This window comes from Pipistrellus kuhlii, unplaced genomic scaffold (assembly GCF_014108245.1).
Source record: "Pipistrellus kuhlii isolate mPipKuh1 unplaced genomic scaffold, mPipKuh1.p scaffold_m20_p_2, whole genome shotgun sequence".
Taxonomy (NCBI): domain Eukaryota; kingdom Metazoa; phylum Chordata; class Mammalia; order Chiroptera; family Vespertilionidae; genus Pipistrellus; species Pipistrellus kuhlii.
This window is the reverse complement of record NW_023425515.1, coordinates 4,190,076-4,213,321: the sequence shown is the minus strand read 5'-3', so window position 1 is coordinate 4,213,321 and position 23,246 is coordinate 4,190,076. Positions and strand designations below refer to the sequence as shown.

Below are 23,246 nucleotides of genomic sequence, written 5' to 3'. Positions count from 1 at the left end.
ACCTCTGACCAGTCCCCCAGCGAGCAGGCGGCCTTCAGCGGCTTGGCTCAGTTCTCCTCCCCAGCTGTCTCCACTGCTGGGGCCTCCCACCTCAAAGATCTGTGTCCCAGCCAGGGCCAGAGCAACGCCCAGGCCCAGAGCCAAGAGGAGCCCTGCCTGGAAGCCTGTGACGCGGCCAAGATCTCCACCACCACGTGGTCTCAGGAGGGCAGACGTGGTGGCCAAGGCCAAGGGGCACCTCTTCGGGGCCGAGCCCAGGCGGCCGGTCCCTGGGCAGCGGGCGGCTGGACAAGGCGTCGCCCGACTTGCATCACAGCGCGGCCGCCGTGTCCTCCAGCATCCCAGGAGGAGCCCTGGAACCCGGGCTGCCACGTCCAAGGCCCAGGAGGCGTGCACACTGCCTCCTGCTGGGGTAAAGGCAGAGTGCTCCCTGGGTCCTGACAGCTCCTGAGTTATGGCTGCAGCCGCACCCAACAGGACTCCGGGTGAGGTCCAGGTTTTAAAGCTGAGTCCCTTGTGTAATGTTCCCCACTGGTGGTGGCCTGGCCAGGACCCACCCCCATCTGCCTGACCCCAAGGCAGGACTCACCCCCTCCATGGTGAGTATTCGGTGTCACCCTTAACCTGAAGTCAGGAGCCACTGAGGAGGCCAGGGTAGTCCTGGTCTGTGACAACTTGCTGTGTGACCTCGGGCAGGTTTATGAACCCTCCTGAGGGTCAGATTGCCGTTCTCCCCAGTTCATGAGGGTGGTGGACTGGACGCTCTTTGGGGGTGACCAGCCCCAGATAACCACGTGTGATTCCAACTGTCAGCACCAGGTGGCAGAAGAGACTGTGACTTGGCTTCCACACATCAAGTTGACAGCAGCCATTGAGCCAGTCTGAGGTCACCTTCATGGTCCAGACAGTGGGAAGCCATAGCAACACACACTGGGCTGTTCACTACCCGCCCCCCCCCCCCATGAAAAAAGCATGTGGTCTTCGGGGGCATGGGAGACCAGAACTGAGGGCCCCACCAGGAGCAGGAGCAGGAGGCCTCAGTGTTCACCCTAAGGTGGGGAGGAGCAAGGCCTGGGGACCCTCAGCCTCAGGGTAGGGGTGGCTCAGCCAGGGGCCCGGCAGGTGCAGTGACCACAGAGGGTGAGGTGGGTGGCCAGACGGGGAAGCCAGCAGACACTGGCCTGGTGGGCTCTGCTCCTGTGGTCAGGCCTGGAAAGGGTCCTCTCCTGGGAGCACAGGGGACAGCCCTCAGGGCGGTGCCCTCCCTTTTTCTGGAACAAACTGGACCCCTAGAAGGGAGGACACACGGAAAAAATTTCCCAAGTGATTCCTTCTCACAGTGCGCTGGCATTTTAAGTGGAAAGCAATGCACACACATCCCTGTGTTTCTATCCCTCTGGCCTTGGCCCCATCGAAAGAAGGGCCCTCACCGCTGTGGGAGTTTCCCAGACTCCTCCTACCCCCACGTCCCCCTCCTTCCAGCTCAGCCTGTCCACCTGGGGAGACCTGGAGCGCATCACCTGGGCGGGGTCAGGGCCCGCACACCTGCTGCTGCGGGGTCTCCGCTGGCCGGCCCTCCCTCACCCTCACCTCGTCCTCTCTAGTCACTCTCCCCTCAGGGGCACCCCAGACAGCCCTAGGCCACCAGAGACAGGCCCCACCCACCCATGGGTACCTGGCTGTTCCCACCACAAAAACCATAAAGATGACGGTGGCCAGTATCCCCCAAAACCGCTGGCCCTGTGACCCTCCCAGAGAGCTTATAAATACAGATTCCCAGGTCCCCGGGCTCCCGGATGGAAGTGTGCGGGCTGGAGGCTAGGAGCCTGTGTTCTTCGTTATCCCCCAGCTGATGCCTGTGGCCAGCAGACCTGGGAGACTCTGGGAAGCGGAGGCCGCGTCCCTGGGCACAGGAATGGGCAGGGAGAGGTCTCTGAAGCTGCCTCTCCCATCCCAGGTCACCCTCTCCTCCCACCCAAGATCAGACTTGAATGGAGTCACCTGGTTTTGGAGCAAGAAAGAGCCACGCCCCCTCTGGATCCTAGTTTCCACCTTAAGCAGCAGTAGCAGGAAAAGCATTCACTGCGCACCTACTGTGTGCCAGTGCTGTGCCAACCACATTGGAGTGTGGTAGCCCCCATTCAACCCCCTCCTGCCTCATAGAAGCCGGCATGGGGTTTGACTGTTAGGGGTGAGATCCAGGATTCAGGGCTGAGTCTCTTGTCTGGTGTTACCCACTGGTGGTGGGCTGGCCAGGACCCACCCCATCTGCCTGACCCCAAGGCAGGACTCACCCCCTCCATGGTGAGTATTCGGTGTCACCCTTAACCTGAAGTCAGGAGGCACTGAGGAGGCCAGGGTAGTCCTGGTCTGTGACAACTTGCTGTGTGACCTCGGGCAGGTTTATGAAGCCTCCTGAGGATCAGATTGCAGTCCTCCCCAGTTCATGAGGGTGGTGGACTGGACACTCTCTAGGGGTGACGAATTCCAGATAACCACGTGTGATTTCAACTCTCACCACCAGGTGGCAACAAGTCCATACCTTGGCCACCCACACATCAAGTAGGAAAAGACATTGAGCCTGTCAGTGAGGTCACCTTCATGGTCCAGACAGTGGGAAGCCCTAGCAACACACATCAGGGCTGTTCACTACCCCGCCCCCCCCCCCTGGCCCCCCTATGAAAAAAGCACATGGTTTTAGGGGGCATGGGGAGACCAGAGGTGAGGGCCACACCAGGAGCAGGAGGCCTCAGTGTTCACCCTAAGGTGGGGAGGAGCAAGGCCTTGGGCCCTCAGCCTCAGGGCAGGAGTGGCTCAGCCAGGGGCCCGGCAGGTGCAGTGACCACAGAGGGTGAGGTGTGTGGCCAGACAGGGAAGCCAGCAGACACTGTTGTCCCCTGCTGGCCGGGGCGTGGCTTGCACATGGCACTGGAAGTAAGGGCAGTTCTGGGAGGGGCTGGAGGCCGCTTACTTCTGACTCTGCTCAAGGCCACTGTTGGGGGTCACCGCGTAGGTCTGGTGGGGAGGGGGCCACACCCAGGCTCGTTCGCAGGTTCCTGCAGGGGCTGCTGCTCCTGGCGGTTTCCTGTGAAGATCCAAATCCAATGCGTAGTGAGGACACGTGGCCTCCGTGGGGCAGCTGGGGGTGATGCCCAGCTGTCCCCTCCTGAGTCCACCCTCACTCTGACTGCCAGTCCCTGAGGACAGGTGACCCTCCGCCCGCAGGCTGCACTGGGGCCTGGGGTGGCTGAAGCACATGAGCACACACTGGCCGCTTCCCTTGGCCCTCTGAGTCCAAGATGCCAGGTTTAGTAGGGGAGACCTCCCCAGTGAGCCAACAGGATCACACGCAGGTCACACACAGACAGGGTACCCTTTCCTGAGCAGCATCTTCAGGCGCAGACTCCCAGCCACTGGGGGCTCCGAGGGTGGAGAGGGAGCAGGTGGAGGTCGTACCGCAGGCGGCCACCCCGTCCGGGGGCAGCCAGGCAGGGCTCTGGGCATTGCCCGCCCTGCAGCCAGGCTCCAGCACCGGGAGGCCGGAGACCCGATCCCATTGCCCACCAGGAGCGGAGGTCCCTCTCATGTCGGTGTCCAGAGGGAGCCCTTAGCCGGGAGTCCAGGCTAGTGGCTGTGTGGTGCGCTACACGCCATTCCCTCGGTCTGGCACAGTACTCGCCATGGCTGTCCTGGCGAACAGTGACTGCACATGTGAAGGTCAGACGTGTCCAGAATCCCCTTCTGCTCTTGTTCTGAACACTGGTTCTTGGCCAGCCTCGCTTGAGTCGGGACAGGTGTATATCAAAGCCAAACTTTCTTTTTTCTAAAAAATACAACTTATTCTGATTTTTTTCTATATTTGAATCTTTATAAATTAACAAGGGGAATGACTACTTTCAACCTGCCCGGGCTTCTCAAGTTCACTCCCTAATCCTCCTCACCTCAACACACCAGATGCTCCACTGCTCTCATCCGGTGTAGGAGTTAATAATGGTCGATTTTGTCATTAAAACAACAACAACAACAACACACGATTATATCAAAGGAAACATCAAAAGTGCTTTATTCGCCAAAACCAGTTTGGCTCAATGGATAGAGCGTTGGCCTGCGTACTCCAGGGTCCCGGGTTCAATTCCGGTCAAGGGCATGTACTTGAGTTGCGGGCACGTCCCCAGTAAGGGGTGTGGAAGAGGCAGCTGATCCATGTTACTCTCTCCTCGATGTTTCTGGCTTTCTATCCCTCTCTCTTCCTCTTTGTAAAAAATCAATAAAATATATATATATGTACATATATATATATATATATATATATTTTTTTTTTTAAGTGCTTTATTCAAAGTACTGCCCATTGTATCTACACATTTCCCCCATCTTTTGGGTAATTTGTGGATATCATCCCAATAGAATTTTTCTTGTTTGGAGGCAAACCATTCACAGACCCAAACTTCCACTTCTTCATATGGTTTGAAATGCTGCTCAGAGCGTGCGTGTGCCGTCCATCAGTACCTGTTTTGGCGCCTGTAATTATGCCCTCGGTTCCTGTCAGGCAAAGGCCCAGCCTAAGGCCCGAACTATCGGGTCTAGTAATAATTAATGTCGTTTTTAAACATTCATTTAAAATCTTCCTTGGCGTTGACTTGTATTGACATAACCTTCAAACACGTGGTATCTACAGAACGTGTGAAGTGCAATTAACAAGTTTTGCTTGAAAAATTTTGTGTTTGGTTTGGTTTTTGTTGCAAAACTAGGGCTAAGAAGATGGCGGATGAAGAGCATATTTGGCACTGCATGCTTTACGAGTTCCAATTAGGAAGAAAAGCAAGTGAGGCTGCAAAAAACATCTGTAGTGCTCTTGGTCAAGATGTAGTTAGCGCCAGAAAATGCCAGCGTTGGTTTGAGAAATTTCGCGAGGGAAATTTTTCGTTAGATGACAAGAGTGGTTGAGGCCGTGTGTCCAATTTTGATCAAGAAGCTCTTCAAGCTCTTTTGGTGCAAAATTCTCAAATTACCCAACAAGAGCTTGCGACAACTTTAAATTGTTCACAAAAAACAATTTCCAATCAATTGCGTGCACTTGGCAAAGTCCAAAAGTTTGGAAAATGGGTTCCTCATGACTTGACCGACAACAACCGTAATCAAAGAGTCACAATTTGCAGTTCGCTCCTCTCTCGTCTAAACCGTTTGCCGTTTTTAGAGCAAATTGTTACTGGAGATGAAGAATGGGTGCTGTATGTTAATTTGAAAAGGCGGCCTCAATGGTTGGACAAAAATGAGGCTCCGCAGACCACGCCAAAACCTGACTTGCATGCGAAAAAAGTGATGTTGTGTATTTGGTGGAATTTTAAAGGAATTCTTCATTATGAACTTTTACCATCTAACCAAACCATTACAAGTGCAGTGTATAGTGCCCAATTGGAAAGGTTAGCCCAAGCTTTAAGAGAAAAAGAACCCGCGCTGATTAATCGGAAGGGCGTAATTCTTCACCACGATAACGCACGACCGCATACTGCAAGAATCACTGCTGAAAAACTGCGCCAGTTGGAATGGGAAGTTCTCCCTCAACCTGCATATTCTCCTGATATTGCGCCTTCCAATTACCATTTGTTTCATTCTTTGCAAAATTTTCTTCTTGGAAAAAAAATTTAATAATGAAGAATGCCTCAAAAATGCATTGACCGAATTTTTTGCATCAAAATCCCAAGAATTTTACAACAGAGGGATTAAAATGCTTCCTGAGCGTTGGGCACAAGTAGTAGAAAACAACGGCAACTATATTGTTGATTAAATTTTGTTGTATTGTTTAAATAAATTCTATTTTAAAAAGTATTAGAAAACGACATTACTTATTACTAGACCTAATATGATTGCACAGGTGAGCATTCCAGGGACGATCAAGGAGACGGGCCTGTTGGCTGTGGCCTTGCACGGGACTGTGGCCGTGGCTGTGGCAGTGGCTGTGGCCGTGGCTGATGCAGCTGTAATGGAAGCAGGAGAGTGAGAGCCGTGCAGAACCCAGTTCCATGGAGAGGCCCTCAGCCCCGCTGTCCGGGGACCCTGCCGGACAGTGTCTGCCTCTGCGTGTGGCCGCCCAGGGACAGGTCCTGGGGTTGGAGCAGAGGGAGGAGGTGGGCCCGGGCCCTTGGGGCTCACACAGCTAACGGGGAAGCAAGGCTGACAGTAGTCACGCCTGCTGGGACAGGAAGGAGGAGAGGAGGGGAGGAGGTGGTAGAGAATCCTCCCAGGAGCTACTGACTGAGGAGTGTTAAAGGATTCCAGAAACAGACCAGGGGAGCTGAAGAAGACAAACGATGCTGAGAAGAGTGAACAGGACACGGAAAAGGTCTGGCAACAGATCCATGCCCGCAGGTTTGCAGTCAGCAAGAAACCACGTGAGTGAGTGGCCCAGGGTATGTGCAGGCAGAGACTGAGGAGGTGGGAAACCACAGCAGGGATCCCAGAACACACCTGTGGTCCTTATTCTCCAAAAACCCTCACCGTGGAGGATGGATCACTTTCTCAATCACACACACTACATACCACACACACCACACATCACACACACCACACACAGTGTGAATGTCATTTCAAGGGACCTACAACCCCCCTCCCTCTGCAGAATTACCTGGTGTGCTCAGGGGACACAACACTTGTTGAAGCCACTGCCTACAGTCTCCAGTTGAGGTCATAACCAGGAGGTGGGTCATAGCTCTGTCACCCGCCAATGCTGTCTTTAACCGCCTGCCTTGGCCGCACAACACCGTCCAGTGTTTATTTGTTGAGTCAAAGAGGAGAGACGGCTGTCCGTCCGATCCAAACTGCCAGGATGCGCTGGTGCGCCCACTGGATTCCCGCTCACACGCCAGGCTGCCCTGCAGGGCGAGAGGACCTGTCCCCAGCACCGTGGGAAGGTCAGCCTTGGATCTGGCAGAGCCTCCACTGGTGTCCAGCCCCCCGCTCCCCTCTTTCTCCTGGTCCTGCTCTGTCCTCTGAGGCTCCCAGTCTCATGGGGGGACCAACTTCCCACATTTACCCAAACGCAACTGAGCCCTCAGCCCTCACCTCTGTTCTGCCTGTGCCCCGGGTTCGGTGAACTCACCGCCGGCTGCAGGAATCTCTGCTCTCATGTCAAGCAGGAGCATCCTGAGCTCTTCCACCACGGACTGCAGAGTGTCTCTCTGCTCGCCCCAGGCCCGTGTGGCATTCATGTCCGGAACACTGGTGAGTGTGAACTGGCCACCACAGGTAAAATGAAGAAATGTGTTCCCATTGACCCGGCCCTCAATGTCACACCACGGCTGTCCATTAGTCCTGACTGTGAAGTTATAGCGCAGAGAGACGGCACCTGTGAGGGAGACACGCAGGGGCTGGAACAAAAGCCACCCAAGGGCCACTCCCTCATCCCTGACAGCAAGTGACCCCCTGATGCTGGGCGGCCCTTGTCCCGTTCGGTTCAGATGGCAGGGCCTCCGCTCCCACTTTGGAGAAGCTTTAAGGGGGGAGGGGAGGACGACGACGACAGGATGGGGGGACACACACCTGCCATGGGGCCTGGGCGGAGGAGGGGCTTTATCAGAACCCCCGGGTCCTCCTGGCTCCCATCTTCCTCCTGGTCCCTTCGCCCAGGACCATTTCTGACAAGTCACAGGCTCAGGTCCGTCCCTCTCACTGGAAAGAGGCAGCCAGGTACGCGGAAGCCCAGAGCAGAAAGGCGCCCGCAGAGATGATGGTGGAGCGATGGGGGGGTCTGTGTCCCACCAGAGGGAATCCCAGTGTGGGCTCCCCGCCCATTCCATCCCTCAGGTCCCCCTCTCAACGCTGGTCCCTGATAGGGCCTCCCTTCCTCCAGTTGATGGACAGACATAAACCCCACCTGTGGTCAGACATCCCTGAGCACTGAACCACCAATCAGCACCTGCCAAATACCCTGAGCCCCCGATTCCTAAGTCCCTAGGTCCCTCATCATAGGCCTTACATGGAACCACCAATCAGCGTGTGCTGAGTGCCCTAAGCCCCCTCTCCTATCCTCCCCTTAAAAGTAAATGGACCCCAGCCCTCGCTCTCTTCTGCGCGCGCTCTCTCTCTCTCTCTCTCTCTCTCTCTCTCTCTCTCTCTCTCTCTCTGTAACCAGCCGGCAGTGGTACTCTTCTCTTCAATAAAGCCTGTGTCCTGGCACCCCGGTCTCCGGGCCCCTCTTTATTTCATCTTTCAGTCCCTCGCCCCAGATTGCATTGCCCAACTCACAGTGTGGAGCAGCAGATCCCCGAAGCAGAAGGGAGAGCAAGAAGATGGCGCTGACACCTTCATACCCAGACCGCACCATCTCCACTCACAGCAGCAGTGCACCCTTCCAGGACGCAGGTTAGAAAGTCTCCAAAGTTCCCGCCTGGGCTGCCCAGCGCCCGCCCCCGGTGCCACTCCATGCATCCTCATTGGCCCGGCCAGCCTGGCAGCACAACTGGATGCCAGTGAGGAAGCACATTCCAGGCCTTGTGCCGTTTACCCGCCACCTACCTGCTTTCCTCACTTCCGCCCTGGTCACCTCACTCCCGCCCTGGAAGGATCCCTCACTCCCGCCCTGGACGGACGCCTCACACCGGCCCTGGAACACTCACTCCTGCCCAGGGCCTTTGCTCTCACCGCCGGCCTTGGTGCCTCATTCCAGGCTCTTGCATCCCCTGCCTGCAGATTTGGCCTGCTACTCCCCACCCCCCCACCCACCCAACATCCCAGTTCGGGGCCTGGAGAGGGTGGGAGTGCAGGGTGAGGGCTTATAAACAAGCAGGGAATTCTATTCAGTGAAAACACCTCAACAGTGTCACAGCCTGCCTGCCTGCCACCCCTCTGCTAAGGCCCCTCCACTGCTGGGGCTGTAATTCTTGTAATATTTCACCCCACTCCCACCCCCCAGCCCTCTGGCCTTATACCACGCCAGGTCTTCTTCCCCCCATTGCCTATCACCCTCTCTAAAAGGGCACACGATTCCAGGGATAAACCAAACACGCCATGGGAAGGCAGAGCGTGGGGACTGTGGCTGAGAACACTGTATTGTATCAGGAGGCACATCTAACACTTCAGAAATTAATTTATAAAAATAGTGGCTCCAAAGCACAGGTTCCCAAAGCCAGTGCCTCTTCAGACACAGCCCTGCTGGCCTTGGAGGGCGGGCTTGCAGGCTGCATGGGGCTGGGAGACCAATCCGACCTGCAGGGCCAGGTGGTGAGGGAACCAGTCCACCAGGCATGGCTGCAGAACACTGAGGCCCCCTGCTGGCCGGGCCAAGCCTTGCAGATGGCGCTGGAAGGAAGGGCAGTTCTGGGAGGGGCTGGAGGCCCTTACTTCTGACTCTGCTCAAGGCCATTGTTGGGGGTCACCGCGTAGGTCTGGGGGGGAGGGGGCCACACCCGGGCTCGCTCGCAGGTTCCTGCAGGGGCTGCTGCTCCTGGCGGTTTCCTGTGAAGATCCAAGTCCAATGCGTAGTGAGGACACGTGGCCTCCGAGGGGCGGCTGGTGGTGATGCCCAGCTGTCCCCTCCTGAGTCCGCCCTCACTCTGACTGCCAGTGCCCAAGAGCAGGTGGCCCTCCGCCCGCAGGCTGCACTGGGGCCTGGGGTGGCTGAAGCACATGAGCACACACTGGCCGCTTCCCTTGGCCCTCTGAGTCCAAGATGCCAGGTTTAGTAGGGGAGACCTCCCCAGTGAGCCAACAGGATCACACGCAGGTCACACACAGACAGTGTACCCTTTCCTGAGCAGCATCTTCAGGCGCAGACTCCCAGCCACTGTGAGGTCCGAGGGTGGAGAGGGAGCAGGTGGAGGTCGCACCGCAGGCGGCCACCCCGTCCGGGGGCAGCCAGGCAGGGCTCTGGGCATTGCCCGCCCTGCAGCCAGGCTCCAGCCCTGGGAGGCCGGAGCCCCGATCCCATTGCCCACCAGGAGCGGAGGTCCCTCTCATGTCGGTGTCCAGAGGGAGCCCTTAGGCGGGAGTCCAGGCTAGTGGCTGTGTGGTGCGCTACACGCCATTCCCTCGGTCTGGCACAGTACTCGCCATGGCTGTCCTGGCGAACAGTGACTGCACGTGAGAAGGTCAGACGTGTCCAGAATCCCCTTCTGCTCTTGTTCTGAACACTGGTTCTTGGCCAGCCTCGCTTGAGTCGGGACAGGGTTTATATCAAAGCCAAACTTTCTTTTTTCTAAAAAATACAACTTATTCTGATTTTTTTCTATATTTGAATCTTTATAAATTAACAAGGGGAATGACTACTTTCAACCTGCCCGGGCTTCTCAAGTTCACTCCCTAATCCTCCTCACCTCAACACACCAGATGCTCCACTGCTCTCATCCGGTGTAGGAGTTAATAATGGTCGATTTTGACATTAAAACAACAACAACAACAACAATACACGATTATATCAAAGGAAACATCAAAAGTGCTTTATTCGCCAAAACCAGTTTGGCTCAATGGATAGAGCGTTGGCCTGCGTACTCCAGGGTCCGGGGTTCAATTCCGGTCAAGGGCACGTACTTGAGTTGCGGGCACGTCCCCAGTAAGGGGTGTGGAAGAGGCAGCTGATCCATGTTACTCTCTCCTCGATGTTTCTGGCTTTCTATCCCTCTCTCTTCCTCTTTGTAAAAAATCAATAAAATATATATATATGTACATATATATATATATATATTTTTTTTTAAGTGCTTTATTCAAAGTACTGCCCATTGTATCTACACATTTCCCCCATCTTTTGGGTAATTTGTGGATATCATCCCAATAGAATTTTTCTTGTTTGGAGGCAAACCATTCACAGACCCAAACTTCCACTTCTTCATATGGTTTGAAATGCTGCTCAGAGTGTGCGTGTGCCATCCATCAGTACCTGTTTTGGCGCCTGTAATTATGCCCTCGGTTCCTGTCAGGCAAAGGCCCAGCCTAAGGCCCGAACTATAATATGATTGCACAGGTGAGCATCCCAGGGAGGATCCAGGAGACAGGCCTGTTGGCTGTGGCCTTGCACGGGACTGTGGCCGTGGCTGTGGCAGTGGCTGTGGCCGTGGCTGATGCAGCTGTAATGGAAGCAGGAGAGTGAAAGCCGTGCAGAACCCAGTTCCATGGAGAGGCCCTCAGCCCCGCTGTCCGGGGACCCTGCCGGGCAGTGTCTGCCTCTGCGTGTGGCCGCCCAGGGACAGGTCCTGGGGTTGGAGCAGAGGGAGGAGGTGGGCCCGGGCCCTTGGGGCTCACACAGCTAACTGTGAAGCAAGGCTGACAGTAGACACGCCTGCTGGGACAGGAAGGAGGAGAGGAGGGGGGGAGGTGGTAGAGAATCCTCGCAGGAGCTACTGACTGAGGAGTGTTAAAGGATTCCAGAATTAGACCAGGGGAGCTGAAGAAGACAACCGATGTTGAGAAGAGGGAACAGGACACAGGAAAAGGTCTGGCAACAGAACCATGCCCGCAGGTTTGCAGTCAGCAAGAAACCCCGGTGAGTGAGTGGCCCAGGGTATGTGCAGGGAGAGACTGAGGAGGTGGGAAACCACAGCAGGGATCCCAGAACACACCTGTGGTCCTTATTCCCCAAAAACCCTCACCATGGAGGGTGGGTCAGCTTTCTCAATCACACACACCACATACCACACACACCACACACCACAGATCACACACAGTGGGAATGTCATTTCAAGGGACCTACAACTCCCCTCCCTCTGCAGAATTACCTTGTGTGCTCAGGGGACACACCACTTGTTGAAGCCACTGCTTACAATCTCCAGTTGAGGTCATAACCAGGAGGTGGGTCATAGCTCTGTCACCCGCCAATGCTGTCTTTAACCGACTGCCTTCGCCGCGCAACACCGTCCAGTGTCCATTCATTGAGTCAAAGCGGAGAGATGGCTGTCCGTCCGATCCAAACTGCCAGGATGCGCTGGTTTGCCCACTGGACTCCCGCTCACACGCCATGCTGCCCTGCAGGGCGAGAGGACCTGTCCCCAGCACCGTGGGAAGGAGGTCAGCCTTGGATCTGGCAGAGCCTCCACTGGTGTCCAGCCCCGGCTCCCCTCTATCTCCTGGTCCTGCTCTGTCCTCTGAGGCTCCCAGTCTCGTGGGGGGACCAACTTCCCACATTTACCCAAACACAACTGAGCCCTCAGCCCTCACCTCTGTTCTGCCTATGTCCCGGGTTCTGTGAACTCACCGCCGGCTGCAGGAATCTCTGCTCTCATGTCAAACAGGGGCACCCTGAGCTCTTCCACCACGGACTGCAGAGTGTCTCTCTGCTCGCCCCAGGCCCGTGTGGCATTCATGTCCGGAACACTGGTGAGTGTCAACTGGCCACCACAGGTAAAATGAAGAAATGTGTTCCGATTGACCCGGCCCTCAATGTCACACCACGGCTGTCCATTAGTCCTGACTTTGAAGTTATAGCGCAGAGAGTCGGCACCTGGGAGGAGACACGCAGGGGCTGGAACAAAAACACCCAAGGGCCCCTCCCTCATCCCTGACAGCAAGAGACCCCCTTATGCTGGGTGGCCCTTGTCCTGTTGCGTCCAGATGGCAGGGGCTCCGCTCCCACTTTGGAGAAGCTTTAGGGAGAGGAGGGGATGACGACAGGACGGGTGGACACACATGTGCCATGGGGGCCTGGACGGAGGAGGGGCTTCATCAGAACCCCCTGGTCCTCCTCGCTCCCATCTTCCTCCTGGTCTCTCACCCAGACCATTTCTGACAAGTCACAGGCTCAGGTCCGTCCTCTTCCTCTCACCGGGAAAGAGGCAGCCCGGCATGCAGAGGCCCCGAGCGGAACGGCTCCCGCAGAGAAGACCGCGGAGCGGTGTGGTGGTCTGTGCCCCACCGGCTGGCAGGGTCCCGCCCATTCCATCCCTCAGTGCCCCGTCCCCGTCCGTCCCCCCGTCCCCCCCCCGCCTCCCCCCCCCCCCCCCCCCCCCCCGCTGCTCCCTCGCCCCGGATTCCATTGCCCAACTCACAGCGGGGAGCCGTGGGTTCCCACAGCAAGGAGAGCAGAAAAAGGAAGTGATACTTTCATCCCCAGACAGATCCATCTCCTCTCACAGCATGAGTGCGCCTGCCTGGGACAGACCTGGGTTTTTAAGTCTTCCAGGGCGGTGGAAAAGAAAGTCTGCTTCTGCTTGCCTTATTCGGCCCAGAGCCGGCCCTGCCCGCCCATTTTTGGGCCTAGGTGAGTCAGCTTGCTTTGAGTTTGGGACATAAGGCACTTTTTTGAAGGTTCTTCACTGAGCTTGAGTGTCTCACTCCAGTCTCCTTATCTTCAGAGCAGAAAGGTGTGGGTGGTGGGAGTGGTGGGGAGTGCAGGGTGAGGGAGCACAGACAGGCAGGGAATTCTATTCAGTGAAAACACCTCAACAGTGTCACAGCCTGCCTGCCACCCCCTGCTAAGGCCCCTCCACTGCTGGGGCTGTAATTCTTGTAATATTTCACCCCACTCCCACCCCCAGCCCTCTGGGCCTTATACCAGCCAGGTCTTCTTCTCCCCATTGCCTATCACCCTCTCTTAAAGGGCACACGCTCCCAGGGATAAACCAAACACGCCATGGGAAGGCAGAGCATGGGGACTGTGGCTGAGAACACTGTATTGTATCAGGAGGCACATCTAACACTTCTCACAACAAATGCACTGTAACTACGGGTGGTGATAGATGTCAACTAGACTTACTCTGGTGATCTTTTCATAATAAATACAAATATTAAATCAATGTGTTCTACATGTGAAATGAATCCAATGTTGTATGTCACAGTGCGGAAAGCATGGCACTGGGTGTGGTGTGACACACGCAGCCCTGGGGCCTCCAACAGCAGCAAGCCCGGAGGTGAGGGCTCACGGGTACGAGAGGGGCCGGGGAGGGACCGGAGAGGAGTGTGGAGCTCACAGGAACCGGGGTGCCCTGGGCTGCCGCAGCGGGGATGGGGCCCTGGGGCCGGGGATTCCAGGAGCACCCGCCCCCAACTCAGTGTTCTCAACCTTTCCAGTGCCCGACCCTTTAATACAGTTCTTCATCATTTTTTAAAAATATATTTTATTGACTTTTTACAGAGAGAAAGAGGGAGGAATAGAGAGTTTGAAACATCGATGAGAGAGAATCGATCAGCTGCCCCCTGCACACACCCCACTGGGGATTTGCCCGCAACCAAGGCACATGCCCTCCACCGGAATCGAACCCAGGACTTTTCAGCCCGCAGGCTCTATCCACTGAGCCAAACTCTACCCACATACCACTGAGGTTTTGGCAGTTCCTCATTATTTTCATTGCTACTTCCCAACTGTAATTTTGCTACTGTTATGGATTGTAATGTAAATATCTGTGTTTTCCAATGTGTGGTGTGCGCGGTGCGGGCGGTATGTGGTGTGGTGTGTGCGGTGTGTGTGTGTGTGGTGTGGTTGAATGTGTGGTGTGTGTTGTGTATTGTGTGTGGTGTGTGTGGTATGTGTGGTGTGGTTGTATGTGTGGTGTGTGGTGTGTATTGTGTGTGGTGTGTTGGTATGTGTGGTGTGGTTGTATGTGTGGTGTGTGCAGTGTGAGGTGTGGTATGTGGTGTGTGTGGTGTGTGTGTGTGTGTGTGTGGTGTGTTTGAGTGGTTGTGTGTGTGTTGTGGTATGCGGTGTGTGGTGTGTGTGGTGAGTGTGGTGTATGTGGTGTGCATGGTATGTATGCTGTGTGAGGTGTGTGGTGTGTGTGGTGTGGTTGTGTGTGTGCGTGCGGTGTGTGTGGTGTGTGTGGTTTGTGTGTGTGTGTGGTGTGTGCGGTGTGTATGGTGTGTGTGTGGTGTTTGTGGAGTGGTTGTGTGTGTGGTGTGTGGTGCGGTGTGCGGTGTGTGTGTGTGTGTGTGGTGTGCGGTGTGCGTGGTGTGGTGTGTGTGTGATGTGCGGTGTGCATGGTGTAGTGTGTGTGTGTGTGGTGTGTTTGAGTGGTTGTGTGTGTGGTGTGTGGTGTGGTGTGCGGTGTGTGTGTGAGTGTGTGTGATGTGTGTGGTGTGTGTGATGTGGTGTATGATGTGTGCGGTGTGAATTGTCTGTGTGGTATTTGTGGAGTGGTTGTGTGTGTGGTGTGTGTGGTGTGTTTGAGTGGTTGTGTGTGTGGTGTGTGGTGCGGTGTGCGGTGTGTGTGTGTGTGTGGTGTGCGGTGTGCGTGGTGTGGTGTGTGTGTGTGTGGTGTGTTTGAGTGGTTGTGTGTGTGGTGTGTGGTGCGGTGTGCGGTGTGTGTGTGTGTGTGATGTGCGGTGTGCATGGTGTAGTGTGTGTGTGTGTGGTGTGTTTGAGTGGTTGTGTGTGTGGTGTGTGGTGCGGTGTGCGGTGTGTGTGTGTGTGTGATGTGCGGTGTGCATGGTGTAGTGTGTGTGTGGGTGGTGTGTTTGAGTGGTTGTGTGTGATGTGTGGTGTGGTGTGCGGTGTGTGTGTGAGTGTGTGTGATGTGTGTGGTGTGTGTGATGTGGTGTATGATGTGTGCGGTGTGAATTGTCTGTGTGGTATTTGTGGAGTGGTTGTGTGTGTGGTGTGTGTGGTGTGTTTGAGTGGTTGTGTGTGTGGTATGTGGTGCGGTGTGCGATGTGTGTGTGTGTGTGTGGTGTGCGGTGTGCGTGGTGTGGTGTGTGTGTGATGTGCAGTGTGCATGGTGTAGTGTGTGTGTGTGTGGTGTGTTTGAGTGGTTGTGTGTGTGTGTGTGTGGGTGGTGTGTTTGAGTGGTTGTGTGTGATGTGTGGTGTGGTGCGCGGTGTGTGTGTGTGGTATGGTGTTTATGGTGTGGTGTGTGGTGCGTGGTGTGTGGTGTGGTTGTGTGTGTGGTGTGTGATGTGCAGTGAAAGAGCTGTCTGTCACAAAGTCCCTGTACTTTTACTGCCATAAAGACAGGCCCTCGGCCACCGTTCAGAGCTTATTGACTCAGATTACACACGCTTCTAACACTGGTTTTTCACATTCTCAGACCACACAGATTAGAAGCAGCAAATGATAAGGGCGAGGGAAAGAGCTGCACCAGCTAGGCATCCTGACAGAAGTCACCATCAAAATGTTTTCAAGAGAATCCAAGATGGCTGCCCAGGTAAACACCTAGCCTCAGCTGCACACAACAATTCCAATAAAATACAACTAAAATATAAAATGGACATTACCCAGAACTACAGGAAAGTCGACTAACTGGAAATTCTACAACGAGAAGCAAGGAGAAAACCAGAAGGAAGCGCGGAGGAGCTGTAAAAAAGCCTAAGGTATGGAGACACGCAGTGCGCGTGGAGAGGACGGAGCCTGAGAGGAGGGTGGCTGAGTGCCTGGCTGGCGTTCCCTAGCGGGAAGGAGATAAAAGCTCCGACTGTGCTGGGCCCCAGTTCCGACTGCTCTGAACCCCAATTCTAGGCCAGACCCCGGGGACCCAGGCTCATCCATAGGGAGCCCGGCTGTAAGGCGGGACTCGGGGGAAACGGCGAAAGGAGGTCCCGGAGGCGCCCACACTGCGCGCAGAGAAGGGCCGGCCGGCTGTGCCGTGGGATTTCCCTGGCGGGAAGGAGACTGGGGCTCCAGACTGCTCTGAACGCCACCTCCAACTCCACTTCCTACTGAACTGAACCCCAGTTCCGGGGTCATTGGGGGAGAGCCTAGACTGTTTGGTAGCAGGCGAAAATCGAGGGCACCTTCTCTCAGAGGCGCTTTCAGCGAGTACTGAAGGACCCTGAGACTCAGGACCCACATAGGGCGGGGCTGACGGAAGCCAAGGCTGTAGGCTCCACCCTGAACCCCCCCTCCCCCCCCCCCCCGTCCCATCAGGGAAGCTGCGAAAATGCCGAGACAAAATAGATCACAAACAAAAGAAATGGAGGACAAAAAGCGCCTGGATATAGAGTTCAAATCTACGCTTATAAGGTTTTTCAAGAATTTCCTAGAAAAGATCAATAAGACCTATGAGGTTATGAAAAGAGATCAACTAGAATTAATAAGGAATCAACAAGAAATGATAAGGGATCAACAAGAAATAAAGAATACATTGTCTGAACTAAAAAATATTATACAGAGTCCTAAAAACAGAATGGAAGATTGCAAGAATCAAGTCAAAGATTTGGAACATAAAGAGCCAGAAGACACTCCTCCACAAAAGCTACAAGACAAAAGAATCCAGAAAATTGAAGATAATGTAAGAAACCTCTGGGACAACTTCAAGCGAACCAACATCAGAATTATGGGGGTCCCAGAAGAAGAGAGAGAGCAAAATACCAAAAACATACTGAAAAAAATAGTGACAGAAAACTTCCCCCACCTGGGGAAAGAATTAGACTTACAAGTCCAGGAAGCGCACAGAACTCCAAACAAAGGGAATCCAAAGAGGACCACACCAAGACACATCATAATTAAAATGCCAAGAGCAAAAGACAAAGAGAGAATATTAAAAGCAGTAAGAGCAAAGCTGGTAGTTACCTATAAAGGAGCACCTATACGATTGTCAGCTGATTTCTCAACAGAAACCATGCAGGCCAGACAGGAATGGCAAGAAATATTCAAGGTGATGAATAGTAAGAACCTACAGCCAAAGATAATCTATCCAGCAAAGCTATCACTCAGAATTGAAGGTCAGATAAAGAGCTTCACTAATAAAAAAAAGCTAAAGGAGTTCATCACCACCAAACCAGAATTATATGAATTGCTGAAGGGGGTTCTTTCAGAAGAGAAAGTAAACAAAGATAAAAATTATGATCAACAAATATGTAACTATCAACAAGTGAATCTAAAAACCAAGGAAATTTTAAAAAAATCTGATGAACAATATTAACTGTTGAATATAATAGAATCAGAGGTATGGAAGGGGAGTGAACTGATGATTCTTGGGGAAAAGGGGAGAGGGGATGTGGGAAGAGACTGAACATAAACTGTGCACCTATGGATGAGGAAAATGGGGAGTGTGGAAAGGGCAGAGGGTGGGGTGGGAACCTGGTGGAGGAGAGCAATGGTGGGGGGGGGTGGAAGGAACATTTGTAATAATATGAACAATAAAAATTTATTTTAAAATAAAATCTCAGACAAGTAAAAAAAGAAAGAAAATGTTTTCAAGTCCACGGACAGAGCGCAGTGTCTACCACTGCTGGGCCCCGCACCCAGTGCTGGGCCATGCAGATGAGCAAGGCAGCCCCAAAGGGTGAAAACTCCGGGAGGAGACAAGGCGCAGGGAGTAAGGAGTACAAACCTCCCCTCCCCCAATTACAAAAAAACACACGAAAACTAAATTCAGTAGAGGGACTGGCAGCGTATTTGCGCACTAACAGTTTCGGAAGTCATGGCCAATGAGTCACCAATTCAAGAAAGGCTGAAATGGAGTAACCTCAGTCTAAGAAGGCTGAGAGACAACACAATAGAAAATAGTCTCAAAAACGAAAGTTTTGGCACGTAGTTAAGAGGGGCTGAACTGGCTCTGTGTTCACCCTGGCAGGCAGGCAGGCCAGCGGGTGTGCTCAGCGGCACGGAGGTGGCACGCTGTGAACGGCTTTGGGTCACTGAGCACAGGCGCGCCCTCGCTGGCCACAGAGGCTGCGCACGATGTCCTGGGCCGAAACCGGTTTGGTTTTCGGTCTACTGACTGAAAGGTCCCAGGTTCTGTTGTGGGGTCGAACCCTGGGTTCAAAATAAGACCACCGGAGGCTGATGATTTATTTAAAAAAAGCAGGCAAGAATTTATTGAGCTGGCAGGGCAGCCGCAAGAGCACCACACGCAGGCGGACCCTACACGACTGCACCGCTTTAGGGGCAGGTAGTTCTTTTCAAAGGTTCTGAGAAGGAAAACCCCCATTCTGCAACAAACTGGAATTTTCTGCTGTTCTTCCTAGAAAAAATGTTGCTTTCTAGTTTGCTTTAGCCCGTTTGAAGAATGATGAAGATAAAATTAGCTGTCTGACCTTGTGGACCAGAGACAAGATATGCCCACAATATCAATACCATGCCAGGTGCATTTTTTTTTTAATTGGATAGAACAGCAAGTTTTTCAAGGCCAGCATCGAGATAACCACTAAGTGCACATAGGGCTGGCTCTTTAATGAAGAAAAAGAAAAAAAAAAAAGAAAAAAAAGGAAGTTCTGCCTGTAACCTTGCTTAGAATTTGAATTCATCCTATTTCAGTTCGATTCCAGTCAAGGGCATGTACCTTGGCTGCGGGCACATCCCCAGTTGGGGGTGGCAGCTGATCAATGATTCTCTCATCGATTTTTCTTTTTCTTTCTTTCTTTTCTTTTTTAAAATATATTTTATTGATTTTTTTTTTACAGAGAGGAAGGGAGAGAGATAGAGAGCTAGAAACGTCGATGAGAGAGAAACATCGCCCAGCTGCCTCTTGCATACTCCCTACCGGGGATGTGCCTGCAACCAAGGCACATGCCCTTGACCGGAATCGAACCCAGGACCTTTCAGTCCGCAGACCAACGTTCTACCACTGAGCCAAACTGGTTTCGGCTCTCATCAATGTTTCTAACTCTCTCATCTCTAGTCACTCTCCCCTCAGGGGCACCCCAGACAGCCCTAGGCCACCAGAGCCAGGCCCCACCCATTCTAGGGTACCTGGCTGTTCCCACCACAAAAACCATAAAGATGAGGGTGGCCAGTATCCCCCAAAACCGCTGGCCCTGTGACCCTCTCAGCGTGCTTATAAATACAGATTCCCAGGTCCCCGAGCTCCCGGATGGAAGTGTGCGGGCTGGAGGCCAGGAACCTGTGCTCTTATTTATTTATTTTTTTAAATATATTTTATTGATTTTACACAGAAAGGAAATGAGAAGGACAGAGAGTTAGAAACATCGATGAGAGAGAATCATCGATCAGCTGCCTCTTGCACACTGGGGATGTGCCTGCAACCAAGGTACATGCCCTTGACTGGAATCGAACCCCGGACCTTTCAGTCCGCAGGCCGACGCTCTATCCACTGAGCCAAACCGGTCCCGGCATCCTGTGCTCTTAGTAATCCCCCAGGTGATGCCTGTAGCCAGCAGACCTGGAAGATTCTGGAAAGCAGAGACCGCCTCCCTGGGCACAGGAATGGGCAGGGAGAGGTCTCTGAAGCTGCCTCTCCCATCCCAGGTCACCCTCTCCTCCCACCCAAGAGGAGACTTGAATGGAGTCACCTGGTTTTGGAGCAAGAAAGAGCCACGCCCCCTCTGGATCCTAGTTTCCACCTTAAGCAGCAGTCACAGGAAAAGCATTCACTGCGCACCTACTGTGTGCCAGTGCTGTGCCAACCACATTGGAGCCTGGTGGCCCCCATTCAGCCTCCCCCCCCCCCAGAATCTTGCACGGGACTCAACAGTCAACCATTAGGGGGGAGATCCAGGATTCAGGGCTAAGTCATTTGTCTGGTGTTCCCCACTGGTGATGGGCTGGCCAGGACCCACCCCATCTGCCTGACCCCAAGGCAGGACTCACCCCCTCCATGGTGAGTATTCGGTGTCACCCTTAACCTGAAGTCAGGAGGCGCTGAGGAGGCCAGGGTAGTCCTGGTCTGTGACAACTTGCTGTGTGACCTCGGGCAGGTTTATGGACCCTCCTGAGGGTCAGATTGCCGTCCTCCCCAGCTCATGAGGGTGGTGGACTGGAGCTCTAGGGGTAACCAGCCCCAGATAACCACGTGTGATTCCAACACTCACCACCAGGTGGCAGCAAGTCCATGCCTTGGCCACCCACACATCAAGTAGGAGAAGACATTGAGCCTGTCACTGAGGTCACCTTCATGGTCCAGACAGTGGGAAGCTGTAGCAACACACATCTGGGCTGTTCACTGCCCCTCGCCCCTATGAAAAAAGCAGGCGGTTTTAGGGGGCGTTGGGAGACCAGAGCTGAGCGCCCCACCAGGAGCAGGAGGCCTCAGTAAGGTGGGGAGGAGCAAGGCCTGGGGGCCCTCAGCCTCAGGGCAGGGATGGCTCAGCCAGGGGCCCTGGCAGGTGCAGTGACCACAGAGGGTGAGGTGGGTGGCCAGACGGGGAAGCCAGCAGACACTGTGGCCGGATGGGCTCTGCTCCTGTGGTCAGACGGGAAAAAGGTCCTCTCCTGGGAGCACAGGGGACAGCCCTCAGGCGGTGCCCTCCCTCTTTCTGGAACAAACTGGACCCCCAGAAGGCAGGACACACGGAAAAAAATTCCCAAAGTGATTCCATTCCACACGCCGTGACATAGTGTGTCCTTTCCTCTCTTCTGCCATTCCCAGCTCCCGGAATCCTGCACAGAAGGGTTGCTGTCTATCTTTCACTGGGTTATCTTCTCTTTCTGGTGCGCTGTCACAGCGATGAATTCTGTTTGGGGGAACAGGTAAGTCCAACATGTATGATCTGGGGGTTTCAGGGTGTCACTGGCTCTCACACTCTGCAATCGGGGTGGTATTTGTGCATGGAGTTGAGTCCAGTTCGAGCACCAAAACTGTAATTCCTCTGCCACGTCGCCTGATGGCCTGGGAGGGCCAGAGTAAGCCCGTGCTGGTCCAAAATGTTGGTGGTGAGTTTCAGTTTGTGGGAGTGACAACTGGGGACATCCACTGCTCCCTGGTAGCCGGGCTGTCCCGGTGGATATATAATACATTCTCTTTGGCATTTCAGGGCCGGCCTTAGCCGCCACCATCCAACAAGAATTGTGGAATCTACATCGACAGTCGTCGGCAGTTATAATGTCCATCAACAAATGCACTTGGCCTTCTTATCCGGCCCAGAACACCTTACTTTAAAGGGGGGACATTCGCCTTCCCGACTGGGTAATGACCGTCTCGGTGCCGCTTGTGGAACTGATCCCCACGTGCTTTGGCCTCAGGTGCACCTTGGGAGCGTCCTGCACCTCTTCCTCAGGCTCCAGGGTCTTCAGAGGCTCAGAGGCCCTGGGGCCGCAGGGAGGAGAAGGGGGTGCGGGGCCTCGGCCGCCCCACCAGTTGGTGCAGGATGGGCTTGGCCAGGGCGCAGTGGCCTGTTGGGAGGCAGAGTTGGCGGGAAGAAGGGCGGCTGGTGGCCCAGCACCGCGCTCATGGCGAAGTCCGGCGCCGCCCGGGGAGGTGGGAACGGACGGTAGGCCATGCTTGTCCGGGGACGACCCACCTCTCATGGAGAGGTCCCTCCGCTCCGGGCGGGGCGCTGGGCTTCATGGGGACAGTCCGCAGCTGCTGTTTTGTTTTGATTAACAGCAGCACATAGTTGTTTTTTATTTTTATTATTTATTTATTTTAAAATATATATATTTTATTGATTTTTTTTACAGAGAGGAAGAGAGAGGATAGAGTTAGAAACTGAAATATGGTAGCACTCATACTTGGGTAAAAAACTGCTGTTTGAATTTTAACCTTGCTATCTGACTTGACCTTCGATTACTTGCTTAAACAATAAGGTAGTTACAGGAGATTGACTCCCACTGACTCAATAGCTTCAGGGGTAGAAACTATAGATAATCTTTAGTTCTGCTTTTGTATTATGCGCAAGGTAGGGCCACATTCCAATGTCTAGCTGGATGTGACTGGGAACCCACCCTGCAGGCTGTCCCCAGTCTTTAGAATTTAGTCTTTAGGATTTAGAATTTAGAACAAAGGAAAATTCCTGTGGTTTGAACCTTTAAAAGGAATTGCCTACCCCTGAAACGGTGCAGTCATTTGGAGTCCACCTGCCTGTGGTGCTCTTGTGGCTGTCCTGGCCAGTCAATAAATCCTTGCTTGCTTTTTTAAATTAATTAATCAGCCTTCGGTGGTCTTATTTTTGAACCCAGGGTTCGACCCCACAACAGGAACATCGATGAGAGAGAAAAATCCATGAGCTGCCTCCTGCACACCCCCCACTGGGGACGAGCCCGCAACCAAGGTACATGCCCCGGACCCGAATCGAACCCGGGACCTTTCAGTCCGCAGACCGACGCTCTGTCCACTGGGCCAAACCGGTTTCGGCAGTTGGTTGTTTTTTAAATAGACAAAAAGAGAAAAACAACGACAACAAAAGCACCGGCAGGGAAGGTGTCCAGGGGGTCAGTGTCTTTGGGGAGGAGAATGCCGCTTGTGAAGGGGCCGAGGCGAGCGGTGGGGAGACAGGGTCGCGGGGCGACTGTCCCTGCGTCTGGCGTGTTTAAAAAGCCGCTGGGGGGGGGGGGGCAATGGAAAGATATGTACACATATAATACCTTAATAATAATAAGAAGAAGAAGAAGAAGCCGCCCTGAGAGCCGGTTCCGGAGCGGGAGGAGCGAGCAGGCTGACTGACCGGCGTCTGAGCGCGGCTGCTCGGCCCCAACCGGACCCTCAGCCCCGGGGCCG

At 54.0% G+C, this 23,246-nt stretch overlaps 2 protein-coding genes and 1 long non-coding RNA gene across 4 annotated transcripts in view; 1 reads left to right on the top strand and 2 right to left on the bottom strand.

The window, feature by feature from the left end:
* Nucleotides 1-2,967: 2,967 nt before the first annotated feature.
* The window catches only part of LOC118724889, a 45,875-nt gene continuing 25,596 nt past the window's right edge, over nucleotides 2,968-23,246 (bottom strand). Inside the window, exons 4-7 of the mRNA XM_045585211.1 lie at nucleotides 7,097-7,342; nucleotides 6,623-6,886; nucleotides 5,851-5,975; nucleotides 2,968-3,015 (exon numbers count right to left, since the gene is read on the bottom strand). Of these exons, the coding sequence (XP_045441167.1) occupies nucleotides 2,968-3,015; nucleotides 5,851-5,975; nucleotides 6,623-6,886; nucleotides 7,097-7,342 (683 nt within the window). The remainder of the gene's footprint in view (nucleotides 3,016-5,850; nucleotides 5,976-6,622; nucleotides 6,887-7,096; nucleotides 7,343-23,246) is intronic.
* Nucleotides 10,701-12,366, bottom strand: LOC118724888 (retinoic acid early transcript 1E-like). Of its 2 annotated transcripts, XM_045585279.1 has the most exons (4): nucleotides 12,179-12,365; nucleotides 11,703-11,966; nucleotides 11,035-11,054; nucleotides 10,701-10,998 (listed from the first exon to the last, which is right to left on the bottom strand). In XM_045585279.1, exons 1-4 carry the CDS (start codon nucleotides 12,285-12,287, stop codon nucleotides 10,933-10,935), a joined length of 459 nt encoding a protein of 152 aa, XP_045441235.1. In that variant the 5' UTR covers nucleotides 12,288-12,365; the 3' UTR covers nucleotides 10,701-10,932. The 2 variants fall into 2 exon arrangements, with proteins under 2 accessions (XP_045441235.1, XP_045441234.1); XM_045585278.1 differs by having other exon boundaries at nucleotides 10,701-11,054; nucleotides 12,179-12,366.
* LOC123652811 lies at nucleotides 21,161-22,156 on the top strand. The gene is made up of 2 exons (XR_006742304.1): nucleotides 21,161-21,280; nucleotides 21,565-22,156. It is a non-coding gene; the product is annotated as an uncharacterized LOC123652811 (long non-coding RNA).

What these genes read in the sequence shown, in the direction of transcription:
- LOC118724888 (XM_045585278.1), bottom strand. Translation starts at nt 12,287, where the DNA reads ATGAATGCCACACGGGCCTGGGGCGAGCAGAGAGACACTCTGCAGTCC. An exon ending in AGAGATTCCTGCAGCCGGCG is followed by an intron (nt 11,967 to 12,178) that starts GTGAGTTCACAG and finishes TGCTGGGGACAG; the next exon opens with GTCCTCTCGCCCTGCAGGGC. An exon ending in GTGTCCCCTGAGCACACAAG is followed by an intron (nt 11,055 to 11,702) that starts GTAATTCTGCAG and finishes CTTCCATTACAG; the next exon opens with CTGCATCAGCCACGGCCACA.